Raw genomic sequence first — 23,866 nt, 5'->3', positions numbered from 1 at the left:
TGTCATAGTTGAAGTGTACCTATGATGAAAATGACAGGCCTCTCATCTTTTTAAGTGGGAGAGCTTGCACAATTGGTGGCTGACTAAATACTTTTTTGCCCCACTGTATCTATGAGGTGTGAGCCCCCTACAGTGTAAAACACATTGAGTACTTGGAAAAGCGTCATATAATCCAATTAATATATTGTATTGAAGTCAGTGAAACTAACGTTAATCACTTCAATCCTTGTGCAATTATTGACATTTATTAATCCCATTACTAATGTAATGTTTTTTTATCGTCAGGGGAGATATTATCAAAAGGAACTAACTTTATTCTTCACACCTTTCCCCTGTTTCTATTTTTCCACTGTGTATGTGTGTGTTTGTGTGTGTGTGTGTGTGTGCCTGTACATTTTGGATGTTGTTATAAAGAGGCAAAGGCCCTGGATCTGAAAGCCTACCAGAGTGGTAGTTCTGTTCTCTAAAGCTTCTGCTTTGTGTCAGAAAACACAGTGTGCCAACAAGCTTTTTAAGTGCTGCGCTAAGGAATTTCCTACATGGGTATTTTTATATATATATATTTTTTTTTACATTTAATGACTCTTAATGCAGTCAAGTACTCATTTATTGAGTGCATAAAATGAACTGCATCCATGAGGTGCTCTTCGCTGGGTCTGAAGAAAGCACTTAGCTGACATTGAACTACAGTTAGACGCACAATACGTTTTAAATTTCATTTTGGGTTTTGCTTCTTGGTCGAATGTGTTCGTACCAAGCAGTGCACTATATAGGGAACAGGTTGCATTTCTGAGACCTACTGAACTGACCTCTTCCAGGGGGGAGTCGGAGTCCAGTTTGAGTGACAGGTACATGACGATGTGAGGGATGTGTCCTATAGACATCTGGAGCTCCACCGTGTCCTCGCCCCACAGCAGACGCACCAGCTGGCTGACCGGGGGAGAGGGCCTGAGCCTGGGGGCAGAGGACACGTCCACACACCCCCCTGCACTTGCTGTCACCAGGGTCAGTTTCACCTGGGCGAGAGGGCGAGAGAGAGAGAGGGCGAGAGAGAGAGAGAGAGAGGGCGAGAGAGGGCGAGAGAGAGAGAGGGCGAGAGAGAGAGAGAGAGAGAGAGAGGGCGAGAGAGAGAGACAGAGGGCGAGAGAGGGCGAGAGAGAGAGAGAGAGAGGGGCGAGAGAGAGAGAGAGAGAGAGGGCGAGAGAGGGCGAGAGAGAGAGCGAGAGAGAGAGAGAGAGAGAGAGAGAGAGAGAGAGAGAGCGAGAGAGAGAGAGGGCGAGAGAGAGAGAGAGAGAGGGCGAGAGAGGGCGAGAGAGAGAGAGAGAGAGAGAGGGGCGAGAGACAGGGCGAGAGAGAGAGAGAGAGAGAGAGAGAGAGAGAGAGAGAGAGAGAGAGAGAGAGAGAGAGAGAGAGAGAGAGAGAGAGAGAGGAGAGAGAGAGCAGAGAGAGAGAGAGAGAGAGAGAGAGAGAGAGAGAGAGAGAGAGAGAGAGAGAGAGAGAGAGAGAGAGAGCAGAGAGAGAGAGAGAGCAGAGAGAGAGAGGGGGGAATTGGAAAAGAAAGAAAGAGGCAGAAAGAAAGAAAGACAGAGAGAGAAGGGAGAGAGAGACAAAGCAAGTTAGCTATCCAAAGAGATCATCATCATATTTCCACCACATTCTACATAGTTTTTCCTTTCTGAACACTTTAAAAAAGACCCGTTGTGGGTTTGGCTACAGAACATAAGCCAGCAGTGAGTTTGTACGAGTCTGAAGAATCACTGTTGGCAAGAATCAGCATGGGAACTACACTGTGATCATAATATGGTCATAAACAGCATTTTATCCTGTTCATTAGGGCTGCAGCTTAACTCATGTGCTCCTCATTTCATGGTTTGGCCTGGCACTACAGGAAAGGGTTCAGTTAAATCCCGTATACAGAGCCATCAGTGATGTGATTTACTTAGGAAAAGAGGAAGGAGCGTAAACAGAATAATGTTGATTGTCAGAGAGATTATATTCCTCCTGACCACTGAAAGTGAAGCGACATGGGTGTGTGTGAATCAGAAACAGATCCCACCACAAGGCAGGCCCCAGAACCGTGACAGAAGAACATAGAGCTGCACAACTCTCTGTAATTCTCAGAGCTCATTCCACACTGTACAACACACACACACACACACACACACACACACACACACACACACACACACACACACACACACACACACACACACACACACACACACACACACACACACACACACACACACTTTACAAACCAACCCAGGCAGACAGGCACACAAATGGAAACACATACAGAAACAGTATGGTGGAGATTCATGCTTGACAAATTTATAGATGAATATTAATGTCTGTCATTCTCACATTTCAACACAGACCCTAAATACTATGGCCTACATACACACAGCCTCAAACTCAAACACACTGTACAAATGCCGAAAATAATTGTGTAGACACACACACACACACTAGATGCACATACGCACCGGGCTGGCTCTGGGAAGTAACCTGTCACCACTTGAGAGGTCTGCTAAGGATTTCTGGTTGACTTTAATCAAGACAAATCAGGACCAGAGACCAGATGTGTGTGTGTGCGTATAAGTCTTCAACACTGACAATGGTCTGATTATCTCTCCAAGAACTGTTCACTGCCCTCATGGATTACAAATGAATGGACTGGTGTCAGAAAAATGGTAGAAAGTCCATGCTTACACCAATCCAACGTTTTTGATTTGCGTAGTTTTTCATTTTGTTAGGATCCCCCTTAACCGACGCCAATGGCAACAGCTGGTCTTACTGGGGTCCGACATAACGGGAAATTACATTACAGACAAAATACTTTACAATTTACATACATTTAAAAACATGAACATGTAGTGTGTGTGCATCTAGCAGTTACACGTACATGTCAGTACGTACACACAAAAAGTAGGCCACATTGGGGGGAAAGAGGTGTTCCTTTATTTGTTTTTTGAAACCAGGTTTGCTGTTCGCTTGCACTATTTGAGATGGAAGGGAGTTCTATGCAATAATGGCTCGGTTTAATACTGTACGTTTCCTTGAATTTGCTTTAGACCTGGGGACTGTGAAACGACCTCTGGTGGCATGTCTGGTGGGGTAAGTGTGTGTGTGTCCTTGCTGTGTGTAAGTTGACTATGCAAACAATTTGGAATTTCTAACACATGATTGTTTTGTTACAAAAATAAGAAGCGATGTGGTCAGTCTTCCCTCGATTCTTAGCATGCATAGCATAGTATAGCATAGTAGGTCACCCCTGTGTCTAAGCTGGTACAGGCAACTCTGGGTCTTCCTTTCCTGAGGCGGCCCTCATGAGAGCCAGTTTCATCATAGAGCTTGATGGTTTTTGCGACTGCACTTGAAGAATCTTTCAAAGTTCTTGACATTTGCCGAACTGAATGACCATGTCTTCAAGTAATGATGGACTGTTGTTTCTCTTTGCTTATTTGAGCTGTTCTTGCCATAATATGGACATAGTCTTTTACCAAATAGGGCTATCTTCTGTATACCACCCCTACCTTGTCACAACACAACTGATTGGCTCAAACGCATTAAGATGTAAAGACATTCCAAAAATGAACTTAACAATACACACCTGTTAAATGAAATGCATTCCAGGTGACTACCTTGTGAGGCTAGTTGAGAGAATGCCAAGAGTGTGCAAAGCTGTCATCAAGGCTAAGGGTGGTTACTTTGAAGAATCTCAAATATAAAATGGAAAAAAAACTTTTGTTACTAGATGATTCCATGTGTTATTTCATAGTGTTGATGTCTTCACTATTATTCTACAAAGTAGAAAATAGTACAAATAAATAAAAACCCTTGAATAAGTAGCTGTGTCCAAACTTTTGACTGGTACTGAATTTAAATAAGGTATTTCTGTTTTTTTTTTTTAATACATTTGCAAAAATGTCAAAGTCAAGGGGTCTGAATACTTTCCAATAGCACTATGCGCAACTTCATTCAATTTATCGAATCAGTTATTGTTTTCTTGCTCAAACCGTGAACAACACCTGTCAAACTAAGACATTTCTCTCAAAACACAGGGATGTCTATTTTTTATTTATTTAACCTTTATTTAACTAGGGAAGTCAGTTCAGAACAAGGGCTAGGCCCTTTTTTTCTTCTCAATTTCCGCCTGACTGACGTGCCCAAAGTGAACTGCATGTTGCTCAGGTCCTAAAGCCAGGATATGCATATAATTGGTACCATTGGAAAGAAAACACTTTGAAGTTTGTAGAAATGTTAAAATAATGTAGGAGACTATAACACAATAGATATTGTAGAAAGAAAAACCAACCAGAATTTTTATTTTGAGAGTCCATGCTCTTACAATGGAAAGTATAGGGGCATACTGAATTCTAGCTCCCAGGATGCAATTCCTATGGCTTCCACATGCTGTCAGCAGTCTATGTTCAACGTTTCAGGTCTGTAACTTCCAAAACGAATAAGAAATATGAGTTTTAGAACAGGGACACAGTCTTGGAAATTTGTGTTTGGGCAAGCGATGAAGACACACCTGCTAAAATCGGTTTCCTATTGAACATACTTCTTTCCGTAAGAAATATTATAGTTTGATTACATTTAGGGTATGTGAGGAGTTAATAGAAACGTAGTTTGACTTGTTGAAACAAAGTGGTAGGTTTTCGGATTCCTTTCTCTCCATGTTGAATGAGTGGATTACTCAAATCGATGGCGCCAACTAAACAGACCTTTTGGGATATAAGGAAGGATTTTATCTAACAAAACAACACTACATGTTATAGCTGGGACGATTTGGATGACAAACCAGAGCAAGATTTTCAAAAAGTAAATGAATATTTAATTGCCATTTGTGAATTTATGAAACCCGTGTTGGTGGAAAAATATTTTAATATGGGGCGCCGTCCTCTAAACAGTCGCATGGCATGCTTTCACTGTAATGGCTACTGTAAATTGGACAGTGCAGTTAGATTAACAAGAATTTAAGCTTTCAGCCGATATAAGACACTTGCATGTACCTAAATGTTTAATATCCATAATGTTTATGATTATTTATTTGAATTGCGCGCCCTCCAGTTTCAACGGAAGTTGTCCCGCCAGCGGGACGCCGAGCCCAAACAGGATAGCAACATAGGAAAAGGCGCCAATTCTACGACGCACTGAAGATTGTTCCAGAACCGCAGACAGCGACCGTATCCAACCCTGCAGAAAGCTCATTTTATAAAATAATATTTGATTTATTAGTGTTGCACCATTATTTTTACATAATATAACCATATACAATTTCAGTATCACATTTTAGAGTGATGGACTGTACCATCCCTATGGCCTCCATAACAGAATCAGGTACGAATCAGATGTGTCTTGTGCACCATGAAGTCAAATGTCTACCGTTTGCTGATGATCTGGTGCTGCTGTCCCCAACCAAGGAGGGCCTACAGCAGCACCTAGATCTTCTGCACAGATTCTGTCAGAACTGGGCCATGACAGTAAATCTCAGTAAGCCAAAAATAATGGTGTTCCAAAAAAGCTCCAGTTGCCAGGACCACAAATACAAATTCCACCTAGACTCTGTTTCCCAAGAGCACTCAAAAAACTATACCTACCTCGGTCTAAACATCACCACGACAGTTAACTTCCACAAAGCTGTGAACGATCTGAGAGGGCCTTCTACGCAATCAAAAGAAAAATAACATTTTACATCCCAATTAAGATCTGTCAAAAAATACTTGAATCAGTTATAGAACCCATTGCTGACGTCCGGGGTCCACTTACCAACTAGGAATTCCCAAAATGAGACAAACACCAAATTGAGACAGCATGCAGAAATCTGCAAAAACATCCTTGTGTACAAAGTAAATAATAATGCATGCAGAGGAAAATTAGGAGGATTCCCACTAATGATCAAAATCCAGAGAAAAAGCTATTCAATTCTACAAGCATCTAAAAGGAAGCGATTCTCCAACCTTCAATAACAAAGCTATCACTTACAGAGAGATGGACCTAGAGAAGAGTCCCTTTAGCCCGCTGGTACTGGAACTCTGTTCATTAACACTAACAGACCCCACAAAGCCCCAGGACAGCAACACAATTAGAACCAGCCAAATCATGAGAAAACAAAAAGGAAAACAAAAACAAAAAGAAAACAAAAAACTTGACACATTGGAAAGAATTAACAAAAAATGCTATTTGGCCCTAAACAGAGAGTACACAGTAGCAGAATACCTGATCACTGTGACTGACCCAAACGTTGAAAAGCTTTGACTATGTACAGACTCAGTGAGCATGGCCTTGCTATTGAAAGAGGCTGCCATAGGCAGATCCGGCTCTCAAGAGAAGACAGGCTATATGGCCACTGCCCACAAAACAAGGTGGAAACCGAAACCGCAGTTTCCAACCACCTGCCCAATGTATGACTATAATAGACACACATATTTCCCTCAGATTACACACACACTCACAAAGAATCACATTTTGATCAACTCTCATATCTATTAGGTGAAATACCAGTGTGCCACCTCAGCAGCAAGATGTATGACCTGTGCCACAAGAAACCAGTGGAGCACAAACACCATTTGAAATAAAACTACATTTATCTGTTTATTCATTCTCTTTCATACTTAAACTACAGATTCAGTCACCTTGACTTTTTCCACATTTTGTTATGATATAGCCTTATTCGAAAAATGTATTAAATCGTTTTTTTCCCCTCAACAATCTACAGTCGTGGCCAAAAGTTTTGAAAATGACACAAATATGAATTTTCAAAGTCAGCTGCCTCAGTTTGTATGATGGCAATTTGCATATACTCCAGAATGTTATAAAGCGTGATCAGATGAATTGCAATTAATTGCAAAGTCCCTCTTTGCCATGCAAATGAACTGAATCCCCCAAAAACATTTCCATTACATTTCAGCCCTGCCACAAAAGGACCAGCTGACATCATGTCAGTGATTCTCTCATTAACACAGGTGTGAGTGTTGACGAGGACAAGGCTGGAGATCACTCGGTCATGCTGATTGAGTTTGAATACGAGACTGGAAGCTTCAAAAGGAGGGTGGTGCTTGGAATCATTGTTCTTCCTCTGTCAACCATGGTTACCTGCAAGGAAACACATGCCGTCATCATTGCATTGCACAAAAAGGGCTTCACAGGCAAGGATATTGCTGCCAGTAAGATTGCACCTAAATCAACCATTTGTTGGATCATCAAGAACTTCAAGGACAGCGGTTCAATTGTTGTGAAGAAGGCTTCAGGGCACCCAAGAAAGTCCAGCAAGCACCAGGACGTCTCCTAAAGTTGATTCAGCTGCGGGATCGGGACATCACCAGTACAGAGCTTTCTCAAAAATGAGAGCGGGCAGGCGTGAGTGCATCTGCACGCACAGTGAGGCGAAGACTTTTGGAAGATGGCCTGGTGTCAAGAAGGGCAGCAAAGAAGCCACTTCTCTCCAGGAAAAACATCAGGGACAGACTGATATTCTGCAAAAGGTACAGGGATTGGACTGCTGAGGACTGGGGTAAAGTCCTGGAAAAAAATCTTGTCCGGAGAAGACAAGGTGAGCGCTATCATCAGTCCTGTGTCATGCCAACAGTAAAGCATCCTGAGACTATTCATGTGTGGGGTTGCTTCTCAGCCAAGGGAATGGGCTCACTCACAATTTTGCCTAAGAACACAGTATATGAATAAAGAATGGTACCAACACATCCCCGAGAGCAACTTCTCCCAACCATCCAGGAATCGTTTGGTGACGAACAATGCCTTTTCCAGCATGATGGAGCACCTTGCCATAAGGCAAAAGTGATAACTAAGTAGCTCGGGGAACAAAACATCAATATTTTGGGTCCATGGCCAGGAAACTCCCCAGACCTTAATCCCATTGAGAACTTGTGGTCAATCCTCAAGAGGCGGGTGGACAAACAAAAACCCACAAACTCTGACAAGCTCCAAGCATTGATTTTGCAAAAATGGGCTGCCATCAGTCAGGATGTGGCCCAGAAGTTAAATGCCAGGGCGGATTGCAGAGGTCTTGAAAAAGAAGGGTCAACACTGCAAATATTGACTCTTTGCATCAACTTCATGTAATTGTCAATAAAAGCCTGACACTTATGAAATGCTTGTAATTATACTTCAGTATTCCATAGTAACATCTGACAAAAATATCGAAAGACACTGAAGCAGCAAACTTTGTGGAAATTAATATTTGTGTCATTCTCAAAACTTTTGGCCACGACTGTACACACAATACCCCATAATGACAAAGCAAAAACAGGTTTTACATTTTTTTGCTAATATATTTAAAATAATACGGAAAAATCAAATTCACATAAGTATTCAGACCCTTTACTCAGTACTTTGTTGAAGCACCTTTGGCAGTGATTACAGCATTGAGTCTTCTTGGGTATGATGCTACAAGCTTGTCACATCTGTATTTGGGGAGTTTCTCCCATTCTTCTATGCAGATCCTCTCAAGCTTTGTCAGGTTGGCTGGGAAACATTGCTGCACAGCTATTTCCAGGTCTCTCCAGAGATGTTCGATCGGGTTCAAGTCCGGGCTCTGGCTGGGCCACTGAAGGACATTCAGAGACTTGTCCCGAAGCCACTCCTGCATCATCTTGGCTGTGTGCTTAGCGTTATTGTCCTGTAGAAAGGTGAACCTTTGCCTCAGTCTGAGGTCCCGAGCACTCTGGAGCAGGTTTTCATCAAGGATATCCCTGTACTTTGCTCCATTCATCTTTGCCTCGATCCTGACTAGTCCCCCAGTCCCAGTCCCTGCCCCTGAAAAACACCCCCACAGCATGATGCTGCCAACATCATGCTTCACCGTAGGGATGGTGCCAGGTTTCCTAAAAGATGTAACGCTTGGCATTCAGGACAAAGATTTTAATCTTGAGTTTCATAAGACCAGAGAATCTTATTTCTCATGGTCTGAGAGTCTTTAGGTGCCTTTTGGCAAACTCCAAGCAGGCTGTCATGTGCCTTTTACAGAGGAGTGGCTTCCGCCTGGCCACTAACATAAAGGCCTGACTGGTGGAGTGCTGCAGAGATGGTTGTCCTTCTGGAAGGTTATCCCATCTCCACAGAGGAACTCTAGAGCTCTGTTAGAGTGACCATCGGATTCTTGGTCACCTCCCTGACCAAGGCTCTTCTCCCGCTCAGTTTGGCCGGGCGGCCAGCTCCACGAAGAGACTTGGTGGTTCCAAACTTCTTCCAATTAAGAATTATGGAGGCCACTGTGTTCTTGAGGACCTTCAACAATGCAGCTTTTTTTGAGCACCCTTCCCCAGATCTGGATGATCAATGGAAACAGGATGCTCCTGAACTCAAATTTGAGTCTTATAGCAAGGGGTCTGAATACTTATGTAAATAAGGAATCTGTTTTTTAGTTTGAATACGTTTGCAAAAAATTCTAAAAACCTGTTTTCACTTTGCCATTATGGGGTATCGCGTGTAGATTGATGAGGATTTTTTTTTGTTATTCAATTTTAGAATAATGTAACAAATTGTGGCAAAAGTAATGGTGTCTGAATACTTTCCAAAGCACTGTATTTGCACATTGTTACAACACTGTACATAGCCAATAATAACACTGTACATAACAATAACATTTGAAATGTCTCTATTCTTTTGAAACTTTTGTGAGTAATGTTTACTATTCATTTCTGATTGTATATTTCCCTTGTTCATTTCCCTTTTGTGTATTGTCTATTTCACTTGCTGTGGCAATGTAAACATATGTTTCCCATGCCAATAAAGCCCTTTGAATGTAATTGAATTGATAGAGAGAGAGAGTATAGCATCATCAGTAATACTTTACTATGAGGGTAGGCAGAGGGCATGGTGGTCCAAACCTTTATACAAACTGCTGCTACGCCCATGTAATAGCTACTGTCTACCATGCTCTACCTGGGAGGGCGGACGTTCACACACGCAAAAGTGCCAACATACATACAGCTGGCCAGCTGCGCGTGTTACCACACTCACAGAAAAACACACATACGCACACAGAGAGAACCACCACCAAAGTTTAAGTTTCCTCGGAGTATGCCAGTTCTACAGTAGCTCCGTCCTAAGCCGCGACAGACCGACGAGAGGCCTTGTTGTTTTTTCTCCTCGCATCTCTTCTCCTCTCATCTATTCTTCTCCTCTCTTCTCTACAGTGTAATTTGCTATCTGGCCGAGTCTTCTAATCAGCTGTTCTCTCAGTGACCACAGCGTAATGGTCGTTTTCCTGTGGTTATCCCAAACAACTACCTCTACCTCTGTCTCCCTCTCTCGTTGCAAACGCCATCACTCCCCAGACACACTGTCATTTACAAATTCCTCCTTCTCGAGGCCCTGTTTTGACCGTGTGAGGAGACGAATGAGCAAAAAGCTTGAGCAGTTTCCTGAATGGCGATCAAAGCACCATATCTCAGAATTGGATAGTTTTCCTCATGTAAAAAGGTGGAGATTGTTACCTACTATATAGGTTTTGACAGCTGATCGAAGCCAAATGGAATGGGAGAAGATGTCTGTACTCAGTGGTGAGTGCCATTCCACTCAACCATTCCTCCTACAATGGATTTACAGAGACTTAAAGACATCTTTGATCAAGGGAGCAAATTAAATATGGACAAACATAAAATTCCTAAAACAGTCACACACAGAGATTATAGATACAGTGCCTTCAGCAAGTATTCACACCCCTAGACTTTTTCCACATTTTGTTGTGTTACAAGGTGGGATTAAAATTGATTTAATTGTCATTTTTTTTGTCAACAATAAACACAAAATACTCTGCAATGACAAAGTGGAAGATCATTTTCTTAAATGTTATAATTTATAAAAAATAAAACACTAACATAGCTCGATTAGATAAGCATTCAACCACCTGAGTCAATACATGCTAGCATCACCTTTGGCAGTATTTACAGCTGAGTCTTTCTGGGAAAGTCTTTGCAGACCTGGATTGTACAATATTTTCACATAAAAAAATAAATGTATTCTTCAAGCTCTGTCAAGTTGGTTGTTGATCATTAATAGACAGCCATTTTCAATTCTTGCCATAGATTTTCAAGCTGATTTAAGTCAAAACTGTAACTAGGCTACTCAGGTACATTCAATTCAATGTCGTCTTGGTAAGCAACTCTAGTATATATTTGGCCCTGTGTTTCAGGTTAATGTCCTGCTGAAAGGTGAATTTGTCTCCCAGTGTCTGTTGAAAAGCAGACTGAACCTGGTTTCGCCTGAGATTTTGCCTGTGCTTAGCTGTATTCCATTTCTTTTCATCCCCAAAAAACTCCCTAGCCCTTGCCGATGACAAGCATACCCATAACTTGATGCAGCCACCGCCATGCTTGAAAATATGAATAGTGGTACTCAGTGTTGTGTTGGATTTGCCCCAAACATAACACTTTGTATTCAGGACATAAAGTGAATTTGCCACATTTTTTTTTTGCAGGTTTACTTTAGTGCCTTATTGCAAACAGGATTCATGTTTTGGAACATTTTCTATTCTGTACATGCGTCCTTCTTTTCACTCTGTCATTTAAGTTAATATTGTGGACTGACTACAATGTTGTTGATCCATCCTCTGTATTCTCCTATCACAGCCATTAAACTCGAACTGTTTTAACTTAAGGTATAGGGGGCAGCATTTTCACTTTTGGATAAATAGCGTGCCCAATTTCAACTTCCTGCTACTCATGCCAAGAATATAAGATATGCATATTATTAGTAGATTTTGATAGAAAACACTCTGAAGTTTCTAAAACTGTTTGAATCATGTCTGTGAGTATAACAGAACTTATGTAGCAGGCAAAACCCTGAGGACTAACCGTTCAGAAGTTTTTTTTTTCTTTTAGGTCTCTGTCTGTTCACTGGGTTCTCATTGGGAAACGATATTTCTTAGGAACTTGTTTTCAGTTCCTACCGCTTCCACTGGATGTCACCAGTCTTTGGAATTTGGTTGAGGTTACTGCAGAACACTGTTGAGAGTTGCGCAAGACTTGAAAAGTAGCTTGGTTTGTTGTCTTCCTGTATTGAACAGATCGACCCGTCTTCAATTTGATCGATTATTAACGTTTTAAAATACCTAAAGTTGTATTACAAAAGTAGTTTGAAATGTTTTGGCAAAGTTTACAAGCAACTTTTGAAATATTTTGTAGTGACGTTGCGCAATTTGGAAGCGTTTTTTTTCTGGATCAAACGCGCCAAATAAATGGACATTTTGTATATATGGACAGAATTAATCGAACAAAAGGACCAATTATGATGTTTATGGGACATATTGGAGTGCCAACAAAAGAAGCTTGTCAAAGGTAAGGCATGTTTTATATTTTATTTCTGCGTTTTGTGTAGCGCCTGCAGGGTTGAAATATGCTACCCTCTTTGTTTACTGTTGTGTACGAGTGTAGCTACGAGTGTAGCTTTAATTTAGTATCTTACATGTATGATTTAATGAAAGTTAGATTTTTATGTAAATTTATTTGAATTTGCCGCGCTGCATTTTCCCTGGCTTTTGGCCAAGTGGGACGCAAGCGTCCCCTATACCATAAGAAGTTAAAGTCACCATTGGCCTCATGGTCAAATCGGTTTCCTTCCTCTCCGGCTACTGAGTTAGGAAGGACGCCTGTATCTTTGTAGTGACTGGGTGTATTGAGACATCATCTTAAAAGTGGAATTAATAACTTAACCATGCTCAAAGGGATATTCAATGTCTGCTTTTTTTCATGTTAAACACGATTATTGCACACAGAATGAGTCCATGCAACTTATGTGACTTGTTAAGCACATTTTTACTCCTGAACTTATTTAGGCTTGCCATAACAAAGGGGTTGAATACTTGACTGAATACATTTCAGCTTTAATATTGAAATAATTTGTTAACATTTCAAAAAATATAATTCAACTTTGACATTATTGGGTATTGTGTGTAGACCAGTGACACAAAATCTTGTTTTAATATATTGTGGTATCCCAGGAGGTCTACCCCGGGGGATGGTAATAGAGGGGAGGTACGTGAGGCGACATTGGCTCCCTCTGCTGGGAATACGGGAGCTGGGCACCCCGACACGGACAGCTTTAAGTGGAGGTAATTAGAGGAAACTGCCAACCAGCCATGGAGGCAAATAAAAGGAGCACGGTGGCACACCGCGACAGAGAACGGGGAGAGGGGCCGAGCCAAACCTAAGTGATTTTCTTTGTTATGTTTATTTTCTGTCTTAGTAAAGTTGTTTTTGCGGACTAAAACCTCTCAGTCTCTGTGTCTATCTCTGCCCGCTCAACCCAACACCCCACAGTTTACAACATATGGTGGAGAATGCGGGTATCTCAGTAGCTTTGGGTGCCGTGGGGTCGAGCGTACAGAGATTACCATGGAGGAGCTGGTGGCTTAGTTCATCCTCAGCCAGCAGAAGGCTCTCCAGGAGCAAGCGTTGGAGGAGCAGCACCAACAAAACCGCAGACTGGTAGCGGCGGTAGCCCAGTTGAAGGTTGGGAGGGCTCAGGAGTCTGGCCCGAATCAGTTCCTGGTTCCGTTAAGGGAGGAAGATGACGTGGAGTCATATTTGTGCACCTTCGAGAAGACGGCACAGCGGGAAGGATGGCCCCAGCCCAAGTGGCCCAGCCTTTTGGCACCCTACCTCTCTGGGAAGGCCCAGAAGGCCTACTTTGATTTGAACACTGACCAGGCCGCAAATTATGAGGGACTCAAACGGGAGATATTGAGCCGTTATGGGTTCAATCTCGCACACCGTGCACAACTGGTCCACGGCTGGGCCTTTGACCCCACCCTTTCCCCCTGTGCTCAGATGAGCGACCTGGTGCGCCTGACCAATGGCTGTCTACTGACTAAAGTACCGTCCCTCCAGATGCTCAACAAGCTCATCCTGGATAAATACCTTCAGAACCTGCCATAAGAGATGACGAAGACGGTGAGCATGCAGAACCCCCAGAGTCTGGAGGAATTGCTGACCACGGTGGAAATTCACCAGAACACCCAGGACCTGCTGAGAGGCCCGAGCGGAGAGGAGACGCGGTGAGGGGGGCGGTGAGCTGGGGCACCCCCAGCTCTGGGGTAACCTGGATGGCGAGTTACGTCACCTCCTGTTGGGCGCACACCGAGACAGCCACTCCGATGGTTCCTGTACGAATCGATGGCATCGACATCAGCACTCTGCTGGACTCCGGCAGCATGGTGATCCTGGCCCACCCGCAGTGGCGCACATGAGAGGGGAAGGAGAAACCGGGGGACGAGGAGGTGACGGTGTCCTGTGTACACAGGGACATGAAGAGGTACCCAACGGTGCCAGTGAGGATAACCACCCCAAGGGGGGAGTGACAGATACGCATGGGAGCTGTCCCTAACCTACCTGTGTCCATTCTCCTCGGTCAAGGCTGCCCTCTCTTCCAGAACCTGTGGAGGAGGGACCTGGGGAGGGGAGCACGGGTGGTGTGAAAATAGGAAAAAGGACGGTGGCCTGTGCAACCCAATCCCGCCACGAGAGGTGTCCACTGGGCCCAAGTCGGACCCAGAGGACGGAGACCACCCCACTCCGGCAAGCGAGCCACTGTGCGACGAAGATCTCAGGCTACCCTTTATGGAGGTGGAGGCCCTAGATGGACCTCCCGACACTAGAATCCTCACGGGTCAGTTTGGGACGGCCCAGTTAGAAGACCCCAATCTCCAGAACGCTAGGGGCCAGGTGATTGCGGTGGATGGCGTACTGTTACCTGGGATAAGTGATTGGCGCTACCCCCATTTCGCAATCAAGCATAATTTATTGTATCAGGTAGTAAAGCATAATGGGGAGACAAGACTTGTTACTCATACCCAGCCAGTATGTTAGGACTGTGTTGCAGCTTGCCCTCATCCACCTGCTTGGGGCACACCTGGGGATGGAGAAAACCAGGGAGCGGATCGGGAACAAGTTCCACTGGCCCGGAGTCAAGCGCGCCGTGCAGGACTACTGCTGTAGTTGCCTGGAGTGCCAGATCACAGCCCCGAGGATGCATTATCGAAACCCTTTGGTTTCCTTTCCCATTATAGGAGTGCCATTCAAGCGGGTGGAAATGGATCTGGTGGGTCTGTTGGTGAAGACCATGAGGGGACACCAATACATCCTGGTCATCGTGGATTACGCCACGCGGTATCCTGAAGCAATCCCGCTATGCACGGCGGCAGCAAAAGGTATTGCACGGGGGCTCTTCCATTTATGCACTATTGTAAAGTGGCTGTTCCACTGGATGTCATAAGGTGAATGCACCAATTTGTAAGTCGCTCTGGATAAGAGCGTCTGCTAAATGACTTAAATGTAAATGTAAATGTAGCCGGGTGGGTATTCCGCAGGAAATCCTGACGGACCAGGGCACCGCGTTCATGCCTCGGGTGATGAAAGATGTCTGCAATCTGTTACGAATAAAACAGGTGAGTACCAGTGTGTACCATCCAGCCCACGACAGGCTGGTGGAACGCTTCAACAAAACTCCAAAACAGATGCCTAGAAGGTCGCCGAGAGAGAAGGGCCCACCGAATGTTCAGTGCGCGACGTACCCCAAGCATCCACTGGGTTCTCCCCCTTTGAGCTCCTGTATGGTCATCGGCCCCTCGGGCTGCTGGACCTAGCCAAGGAGGTCTGGGAAGAGCAGCCAACCCCCCATCGCAGCATAGTAGAACATGTGGAGAAGATGAGGGAGAGGATGACGGCGATTTGGCCAGGGGTGAGAGAGCACATGGCCCAGGCGCAATATACCCAGGAGCGTGTCTACAACCGGGGGGCCCAACAACGAGAATTCCAACCAGGTGAGAAAGTCTTGATGCTGATCCCTACAACAGAGAGTAAATTCCTGGCTACATGGCATGGGCCCTACAACATCGTTGAGCGGGTTGGCGACGTCAAATATAAGGTCCACCAACCGGGGCGGAGAAAACCCCTCCAGCTTTACTATGTGAATTTACTGAAGAAATGGCACGCACGCTGTGCGTAACATGGACCCGGCCACAGCAGGGCTCGCCCTCGGTCGAAGTTGCAATGGGGGAAGACCTCAGCCCGACCCAACGACAAGAGCTCAGAGAGTTGGTCCAGCGGAATACGGCCGTGTTCCCCGAGGTGCCGGGGCGTACGGATCTCGTGGAACATCATATACACACCCGTACAGGAGAAAAAGTGCGTAAATGGCCATACCAGATACCGGTAACCCAGAGGGTGGCGGTCCAGCGGGAAGTGGCGACAATACTAGAAATGGGGGTACTGGAGGAGTCACACAGTGAGTGGTCTAGCCCCATAGTGCTGGTTCCGAAACCGTCCGCTTCTGTAATGACTTCCGGAGCCTGATCAAGGTCAGTAAGAGAGACGACGTTGGCTCCCTCTGCTGGGAATACGAGAGCTGGGCACCCCGACACGGACAGCTCTAAGTGGAGGTAATTAGAGGAAAGTGCCAACCATCCGTGGAGGCCAAATAAAAGGAGCACGGTGGCACACCGCGAGAGAGAACGAGGAGAGACCAACACCAAGCCACAGTAGAGAAGGACCGAGCCAAACCTAAGTGATTTTCTTTGTTATGTTTATTTTCTGTATTAGTAAAGTTGTTTTTGCGGACTAAAACCTCCCCGTCTCTGTGTCAATCTCTGCCCGCTCAACCCAACACCCCACGGTTTACCACAATATTTTAAACTCAGACTGTAGCACAACAAAATCTGGAGAAAGTCAAAGGTTGTGAATACTTTCTGAAGGCACTGTACACTTAGCTTGGTTTGGTTCATTGATTCATTGTGCAAAGCAAGATAAGTATCTGGTATTCGTACTTCAGATCACACACTTTATCTTGAAATTTCAAGCACGTCTCTCATTGAGGTCAATTAATGATTTAGCTCACTTATCTCAGCTCTGAATCAGGACAACTCAAGGCATTCTAGCCTTATGAATGTGTGACTTTGGTCAGAGCTACAGTATAGCATCCATTGGGTTTATGCTAACATCCTAGCCCTCACTTTTAAAGTGTGGGGCAGTGGAATGATCCAGACACACAGTCTTAGTCTGCCTTGTGTGTCTGTGTATGTGTCTACCCTGCGTATTAGTGTGTGTGTCTGCCTTGTGTGCACCTGCCTGCCATGAGTGTGTAGAAACCAGCTTCTAACACTTTTGAGCAGAGCAGACGTGTTGGTTCGAAAAAAGGAGTTTGTCTGTAATTGAGTTCATGTGGAGGACTTCCCTTTCTTTGGCTGCTGTTGCTGTTTCAGAGGCTACGTCCCAAATTGCACCCTAATCCCTACATAGGGCAATACTTTTGATCGGCGCCGGGTGCCATTTGGAACACAGAGACGTGTATGTTTTATGTGGTCTTTTCATGAAGAAAACCAAGAGCTGAGAAAGATACATGATCATGGAGGTCAAATCATGTGAATAGGGCTCAACAAACAACATCTAATCTGGTCTTCGGCATATTTTCGCATTGTGGAAGCAGCATTACAGCTAATAATACACTTACCTCAGACACAACACACAACAGCGCATACTTCCCTTTAACTACTGTTCTTTTAATATTGCAGTAATGAGTGGGGTGGGTGGTCTTGGAAACACACACACCTGTGTAGGCCCAGGAATGCAGGAGAGAACCCTCTCAATGTTCTCTGTGGTAACATCCACATCGTCCACTGCCACTAGGTCGTCACCTGAGGAGGAGAAAAAGGAAGTCAATGCATAACAGCAGCATGTTATTAACGTAGATAGCAAAAAACAAGCGTCAATAGTGATATTTCTGCAAACGCAGAAAGTCTGTACTGTAGGCTAAGCAAATGAATGTACAGTTGAAGTCGGGAGTTTACATACACTTAGGTTGGAGTCATTAAAACTAATTTTTAAACCACGCCACAAATGTATTGTTAACAAACTATATTTTTGGCAAGTCGGTTAAACAATTTAAACGCAATGCTACCAAATAATAATTGAGTGTATGTAAACTTCTGACCCACTGGGAATGTGATGAAAGAAATAAAAGCTGAAAAAAATTATTCTCTGTTCTATTATTCTGACATTTCACATTCTTAAAATAAAGTGGTGATCCTAAATGACCAAAGACAGTGAATTTTTACTAGAAATTTGTAAAAACTGAGTTTAAATGTATTTGGCTAAGGTGTAAACTTCCGACTTCAACTGTATGTATGCGTGTATCTTTTTGACCCTGTTTTTAATGAGCTGCAAGTCGAATTCCTAACAACTTTGGTTGGTACGGCGAAAAAGTATTGTGTCATCTGTTTTCCAAATAGTATGGTTTTAGTGGAGGAGCACAGTCTGGAGATATAGTCCACAGATATAAAAAGAGCCAAACGTGCTGTTTCGTTTTGTATATCAAGGAGTTTCACCTGCCCCTGTGCAGACCTCTATCCATTCTTATCTCCTTAACAAAGACTTCACCTCAATTATTTCAGGTATTTAACGAGTCTAGGCTAATTGTTTTAGCATGGAGTGGTAGGCTACATGAAAGGCATGACTTTAAACACTAACTCATGTGGAGTTTCTTTGCATTCCTTGGTCTGCCCAAAGCAACTGTGTCGACGTCAGTCTCCACAAACATAAGAAACAGTTTGCTGTAAAACAACTTTATAAGTACTTAATATCATGTCAATAAAAAATGTCTTGCAGTCTTTCTGGGAGTTCTGCCAGTGCCCATCCAAAAGTCTGGCAATGTGTATATGACAGGCACATTAGGTGAGTCTGAAATGGCACCCTTATTCCCTTTAAAGAGCACTACTTTTGACCAGGGCGATTATGGTCAAAATCAGTTGGCTATATAGGGAATAGGGTACCATTTCGGACATCCCCACAGTGAGGTTTTGAACACTCACCAATCAGTATCTGTGTACACTTGATGGCGGGGCTGTTGGGCACCAGGCCGTGGACGGTGATCCTCTCCCCTCTCCCCCCGGCAGGGTCTCCCTGGCCCCAGGACGGGCGATGCACCACCCCCAGCAGAGCCTCCAGTAGACCCCCTCTCTCCGGGGGAGGAGGTGAGCAGCTGCCCAGCCGTTTGGGGTTCAGGTAGACACACACCTCTTTCAGATGCTGCTGCTGGACCACCAGCCCCGCCCTCTGCCCCGCCTGGTTTTTCAAGATGGACGTCGGAAGCGATGACGAGTCTTTGGCTCCTCCGTCGGGCCCACTCCGCTGGGATGGCCACCTCTTCCTCCGTAGGATCCTGGCAAGTCTTTTCAGCTTGGGCTCTCCTTTGGTTGGAGTGCCATCAGAACGCTTCCTGCACTCCTCGCTGATGATCTCCGCCTCCTTCTCACTGAAGTGCACGTGATTGGTGGGGAGGCCATTATTGGCGGCGGCCTGAGCTAATGCCGCCTCCTCCTCGCCCTCGCTCAGCTCCAGGTAGAAGAGCTCGCCGTTCTTCTGGACGTCGTCCAGCCATTCTGGCTCTAGGTCGCTGGGAATGAACAGACAAAAAGCATAGACTGAGTGAAACTGTTTGAGAGCAGAGTCAAAAGTGATGGTTGGCCTGCCCAGTAAACCCATCTGATAGGGACTGTCAGGTTAAGAACTACAGTGTAGAGGCGTAAGGCTCATTTGAGGATTAAAAGTGCATATATTCTAATCAATTTAGAGCACATTGGCTTTCATCACAATATGTCAGATTAGCCCTTGTCGACTTCAATCCCCATCTAAACAGGAGTCTTGTATGATGCTATTCAAATGGGTTAGTAACACAATTACACTACAGTGTAACAAGTGAAACTCTGTCAAACAGCCAGAAAGTCTGATAGCCCATCTTGTATTGTGTTCTGGGTCAGTGTAGAACTCCAGTCAAGGAGAGAGCGATGACTGAAAGGCACATTTGCAAGAGGACAACCACCATGTAGGCTACAGGTGTAAAGTTGTATGACATACATTGTTGTTTTAATTTAATAATACTTCAAAACAACTACATTTACAAGACGTTTTATTATCCCCTAATCTTCTCTCTCACTCATTCCCAGGGGAGTGCATTTCTGTTCTAATTTACCGTGTGGCATTTGGGGGAGAAAGAAAACAACACGCCTGGAGAAAGACTAGAAATGGCATTTTTTTGAGACAGGCAGAGACAAGGAAAAGGGAAACCCACATCACCGCCCCGAGAGAGAAAATGCCCTAACTCGGCAAAATGAAAACCTAAAAAAATTCAGCCAGGCATTTTTTTCTGTCGGTCGGTCTCCCTCTAAATGAAGCTGTGCTGCCTCTGTGGTAGACTCTTGGAAAACACATCCATAAATTCACTAAGGATGGTAAATAGCATATAATTATTTATGAAGGTTAAGTTTCCAAATTGGAATACATTTTGAGTTCTATCAAACTTTGATAGAAAAGAGGAGGAGAGTAGTATACTAGGCCCAGAATAGTGCAACTACACTTATGGTTCCTTTTACTTTTGCCTCATCCATCTCTTCTGTTTCAATACCACGTCTGCATCCCCAATGGCACCCTATTCACTACATAGTGCACTCCATTTAATCAGGGCACATAGGATTCTAGGGAAAAGGGTGCCATTTGGACGCATTCCATGGCTTACAGTTGAGTTCTACATTAATTGAGTACAGATGACGACCTTCTTTGAAAGGTGACATGGCCAGATAGGATAGCAGAGATAGTTATCTGTTCATACCAGTGCTGCAGTGCAGATAGAGCTCTGGTCCCTTATCCTCAAAACATCTCAGAGTAGGAGTACTAATCTAGGATCAGGTCCGAACCAGTCCATATAGTGTCATTCATGATGATCTAAAAGGCTAAACTGATCCTACATCAGTACTCATACTCTGAGAGGCTCTTTGGATACGGTGAACACAACATTTAAACATAGTTGCCATGGCGCCCTAAAAGCAGCCTAAGCACAGAGCTCCTGTAAATGTGTAGCTACATATTTAGTTATATTTTAGGTGTTTTTAATTATAGAATTTGAATCAGCTCTTTTGTTTTTGTTAACATAAGAGTTTTTATTGTATATATACAGTCTCTGCTGTTTTTGAGCCACGGATTTCCATATTGACTGACAGGTTAACACGTTTTGGCTTGGCTAGCTTTTTGTTTGAAAGAGTCGCTTGAAGCCTAAGAAAGAGGACTACAGCAGTGCTAAGGCAGAGGGCACGTAGTGAGGACGACTGGCTACTATTCTGAACTGTGAGTGGTGATCTTTCTGGCGCCCAGACCTGATGAAGCATCAGCTACACAGAATGGAAGAGAAGTCCAGTAGCTACAAGATCATCAGCAGACTCCATCACCATCATCAACCATGCAGCTTTCAAAGACTTGGCCTCTATTGATTGATCTGTCAGGATATATTGCTTGTTTGTTTTTTGCTCTTGAAGCACTTTGAGATTCTATGAAAAGCGCTATAGAAATGTAATTAATTTAAAAGTTTATAATTTATCTCATAGAATCCATATACTACACAGACGTTGTTAGGTGAACATAGCATAGTATAAGTATTTATGCTGCAGTAGTTTATGTGTCGGGGGGCTAGGGTCAGTTTGTTATATCTGGAGTACTTCTCCTGTCCTATTCGGTGTCCTGTGTGAAACTAAGTGTGCGTTCTCTAATTCTCTCCTTCTCCCTTTCTTTCTCTCTCTCGGAGGACCATGCCCCAGGACTACCTGACATGATGACTCCTTGCTGTCCCCAGTCCACCTGACCGTGCTGCTGCTCCAGTTTCAACTGTTCTGCCTTATTATTATTCGACCATGCTGGTCATTTATTAACATTTGAACATCTTGGCCATGTTCTGTTATAATCTCCACCCGGCACAGCCAGAAGAGGACTGGCCACCCCACATAGCCTGGTTCCTCTCTAGGTTTCTTCCTAGGTTTTGGCCTTTCTAGGGAGTTTTTCCTCGCCACCGTGCTTCTACACCTGCATTGCTTGCTGTTTGGGGTTTTAGACTGGGTTTCTGTACAGCACTTTGAGATATCAGCTGATGTACGAAGGGCTATATAAATACATTTGATTTGAGCATAGGCCTACCTTGCTTTATTATAGGAATGCATGCCATGAGCTTAATGAAACAGATGTTGATACTGCAAAGCCATCCACACATTGGTGAAGAATAATAGTAGCCAGTAAGCCACCTCTAGACCACTTTACAGTCAGTGTGCATCCTGCTTCACCTGCCAAGTCGCTTCCAGTGAGCTGCCTCGGTTGTCAAGTTATAAAGTTGAAGTGGCAACTGATGAAGATGACTAGACAGCTAGACAGCGGAGGTTGCAAACAAGGACTGCCCCCCCCTTCTCCGTGGCCAACATGAGTAAAACATTTAAACGTGTTAACCCTCGCAAGGGCCCAGACGGCATCCCTAGCCGCGTCCTAAGAGCATGCGCAGACCAGCTGGTTGGTGTATTTACTGACATATTCAATCGCTCCCTATCCCAGTCTGCAGTCCCCACATGCTTCAAGATGGCCACCATTGTTCCTGTTCTTGAGATAGCAATGATAACGGTACTAAATGATTACCGCCTCGTAGCACTCACTTCTGTCATCATGAAGTGCTTTGAGAGACTAGTCAAGGATCCTATCACCTCCACCTTACCGGCTACCCTAGACCCACTTCAGTTTGCTTACCGCCCCAACAGGGCCACAGACAATGCAATCGCCATCACACTGCACCCTACCCTGTCCCATCTGGACAAGAGCAATACCTATGTAAGAATGCTGTTCTTTGATTATAGCTCAGCATTCAACACCACAGTACCCTCCAAGCTCATCATCAAGCTGGGGGTCCTGGATTTGTGCAATTGGGTCCTGGACTTTCTGATGTGCCGCCCCCAGGTGGTGAAGGTAGGAAACAACATCTCCACTTCGCTGATCCTCAACACTGGGGCCCCACAAGAGTGCGTGCTCAGCCCCCTCCTGTACTCCCTGTTCACCCATGACTGGTGGCCATGCACGCATCCAACTCAATCATCAAGTTTGCAGACGACGCAACAGTAGTGGGCTTGATTACCAACAACGACGAGGTGAGGGCCCTCAGAGTGTGGTGTCAGGAAAATAACATCTCACTCAATGTCAACAAAACATTCACCCCTTTAGATTTGTGTGTATTATGTAGTTGTTGGGGAATTGTTAGATTACTTGTAAGATATTACTGCACTGTCGGAACTAGAAGCACAAGCATTTCGCTTGCATTAACATCTGCTAACCATGCGTATGTGACCAATACAATTTGATATGATTTGTATTTTGCAAACAGTCAGGCATCCCTTCAATACCATAGCCCTATCAAAAATAGGGTTTATTTTTGGAAGCAACAAGCAATAATGTACAGGGTTATCTTACTCGGAGTAGTCGGACTGACTGTAACTTGATGTTGATTCACTATCATTCCCGTTGTCATGCAGTTCCTCCCTGTCGTCGCCCTCCCGTCTCGGGTGCTTACACGCAGCTGCATGGGGCTCGAGCATCCCGCTATAATCTTTAGTAGTCATAATTCCATTCGTTAAATGTGTTCGACAAGATGATACCGGTCATAACTCTAAACGTAAAGCTAATACTTTTGAGCTACTTTCTACTTTGTGAGCATCGGCAGTCTATCGCCATGTTGTCTGCATACGGGCTCTTCAACTATGCCACGTGACGCAAATTGTCTCAGTGTGGTTGGCTGATGTTCACGTTTCCCTGACAACATGGAAGCTTTCCGTCAGCGGGGTAGAAACAGACAATAGGCGTGCAATAAAAAGAGGTTGACTGAATAAATGTTTCAGTGTAACAACGTTAATAGTAACAAAAATGTAAACTACGGTTAAACTCTTCTTGACTATGTATGCCTAACTAAGCGAAACATTTGTCTGAAACGCTCTGGAAATATGAGATACAAATGTATCTCAAATGTGCAAAGTATCTAATAAAATTACAAACGCAGC

General features: G+C 44.2%; 1 protein-coding gene across 4 annotated transcripts in view; it reads right to left on the bottom strand.

Annotated features, from left to right (window-relative positions):
• intu (inturned planar cell polarity protein) overlaps positions 1-23,866 on the bottom strand; it is a 45,925-nt gene that overhangs the window by 21,227 nt on the left and 832 nt on the right. For 2 of the 4 annotated variants that reach the window (XM_052497360.1, XM_052497361.1), the window contains exons 1-4: positions 23,283-23,599; positions 18,827-19,410; positions 17,568-17,653; positions 810-1,016 (exon numbers count right to left, since the gene is read on the bottom strand). In XM_052497360.1, the coding sequence (XP_052353320.1) occupies positions 810-1,016; positions 17,568-17,653; positions 18,827-19,410; positions 23,283-23,431 (1,026 nt within the window). In that variant the 5' untranslated portion in view covers positions 23,432-23,599. Of the gene's footprint in view, positions 1-809; positions 1,017-17,567; positions 17,654-18,826; positions 19,411-23,282; positions 23,600-23,866 lie in introns of those variants that run through there. The other 2 variants (XM_052497362.1, XM_052497363.1) reach the window with 1 other exon arrangement.

Source organism: Oncorhynchus keta, chromosome 35 (assembly GCF_023373465.1).
Source record: "Oncorhynchus keta strain PuntledgeMale-10-30-2019 chromosome 35, Oket_V2, whole genome shotgun sequence".
Classification (NCBI taxonomy): Eukaryota; Metazoa; Chordata; class Actinopteri; order Salmoniformes; family Salmonidae; genus Oncorhynchus; species Oncorhynchus keta.
The sequence above is the reverse complement of the archived record's forward strand: the minus strand, read 5'-3'. Positions and strand labels throughout refer to the sequence as shown.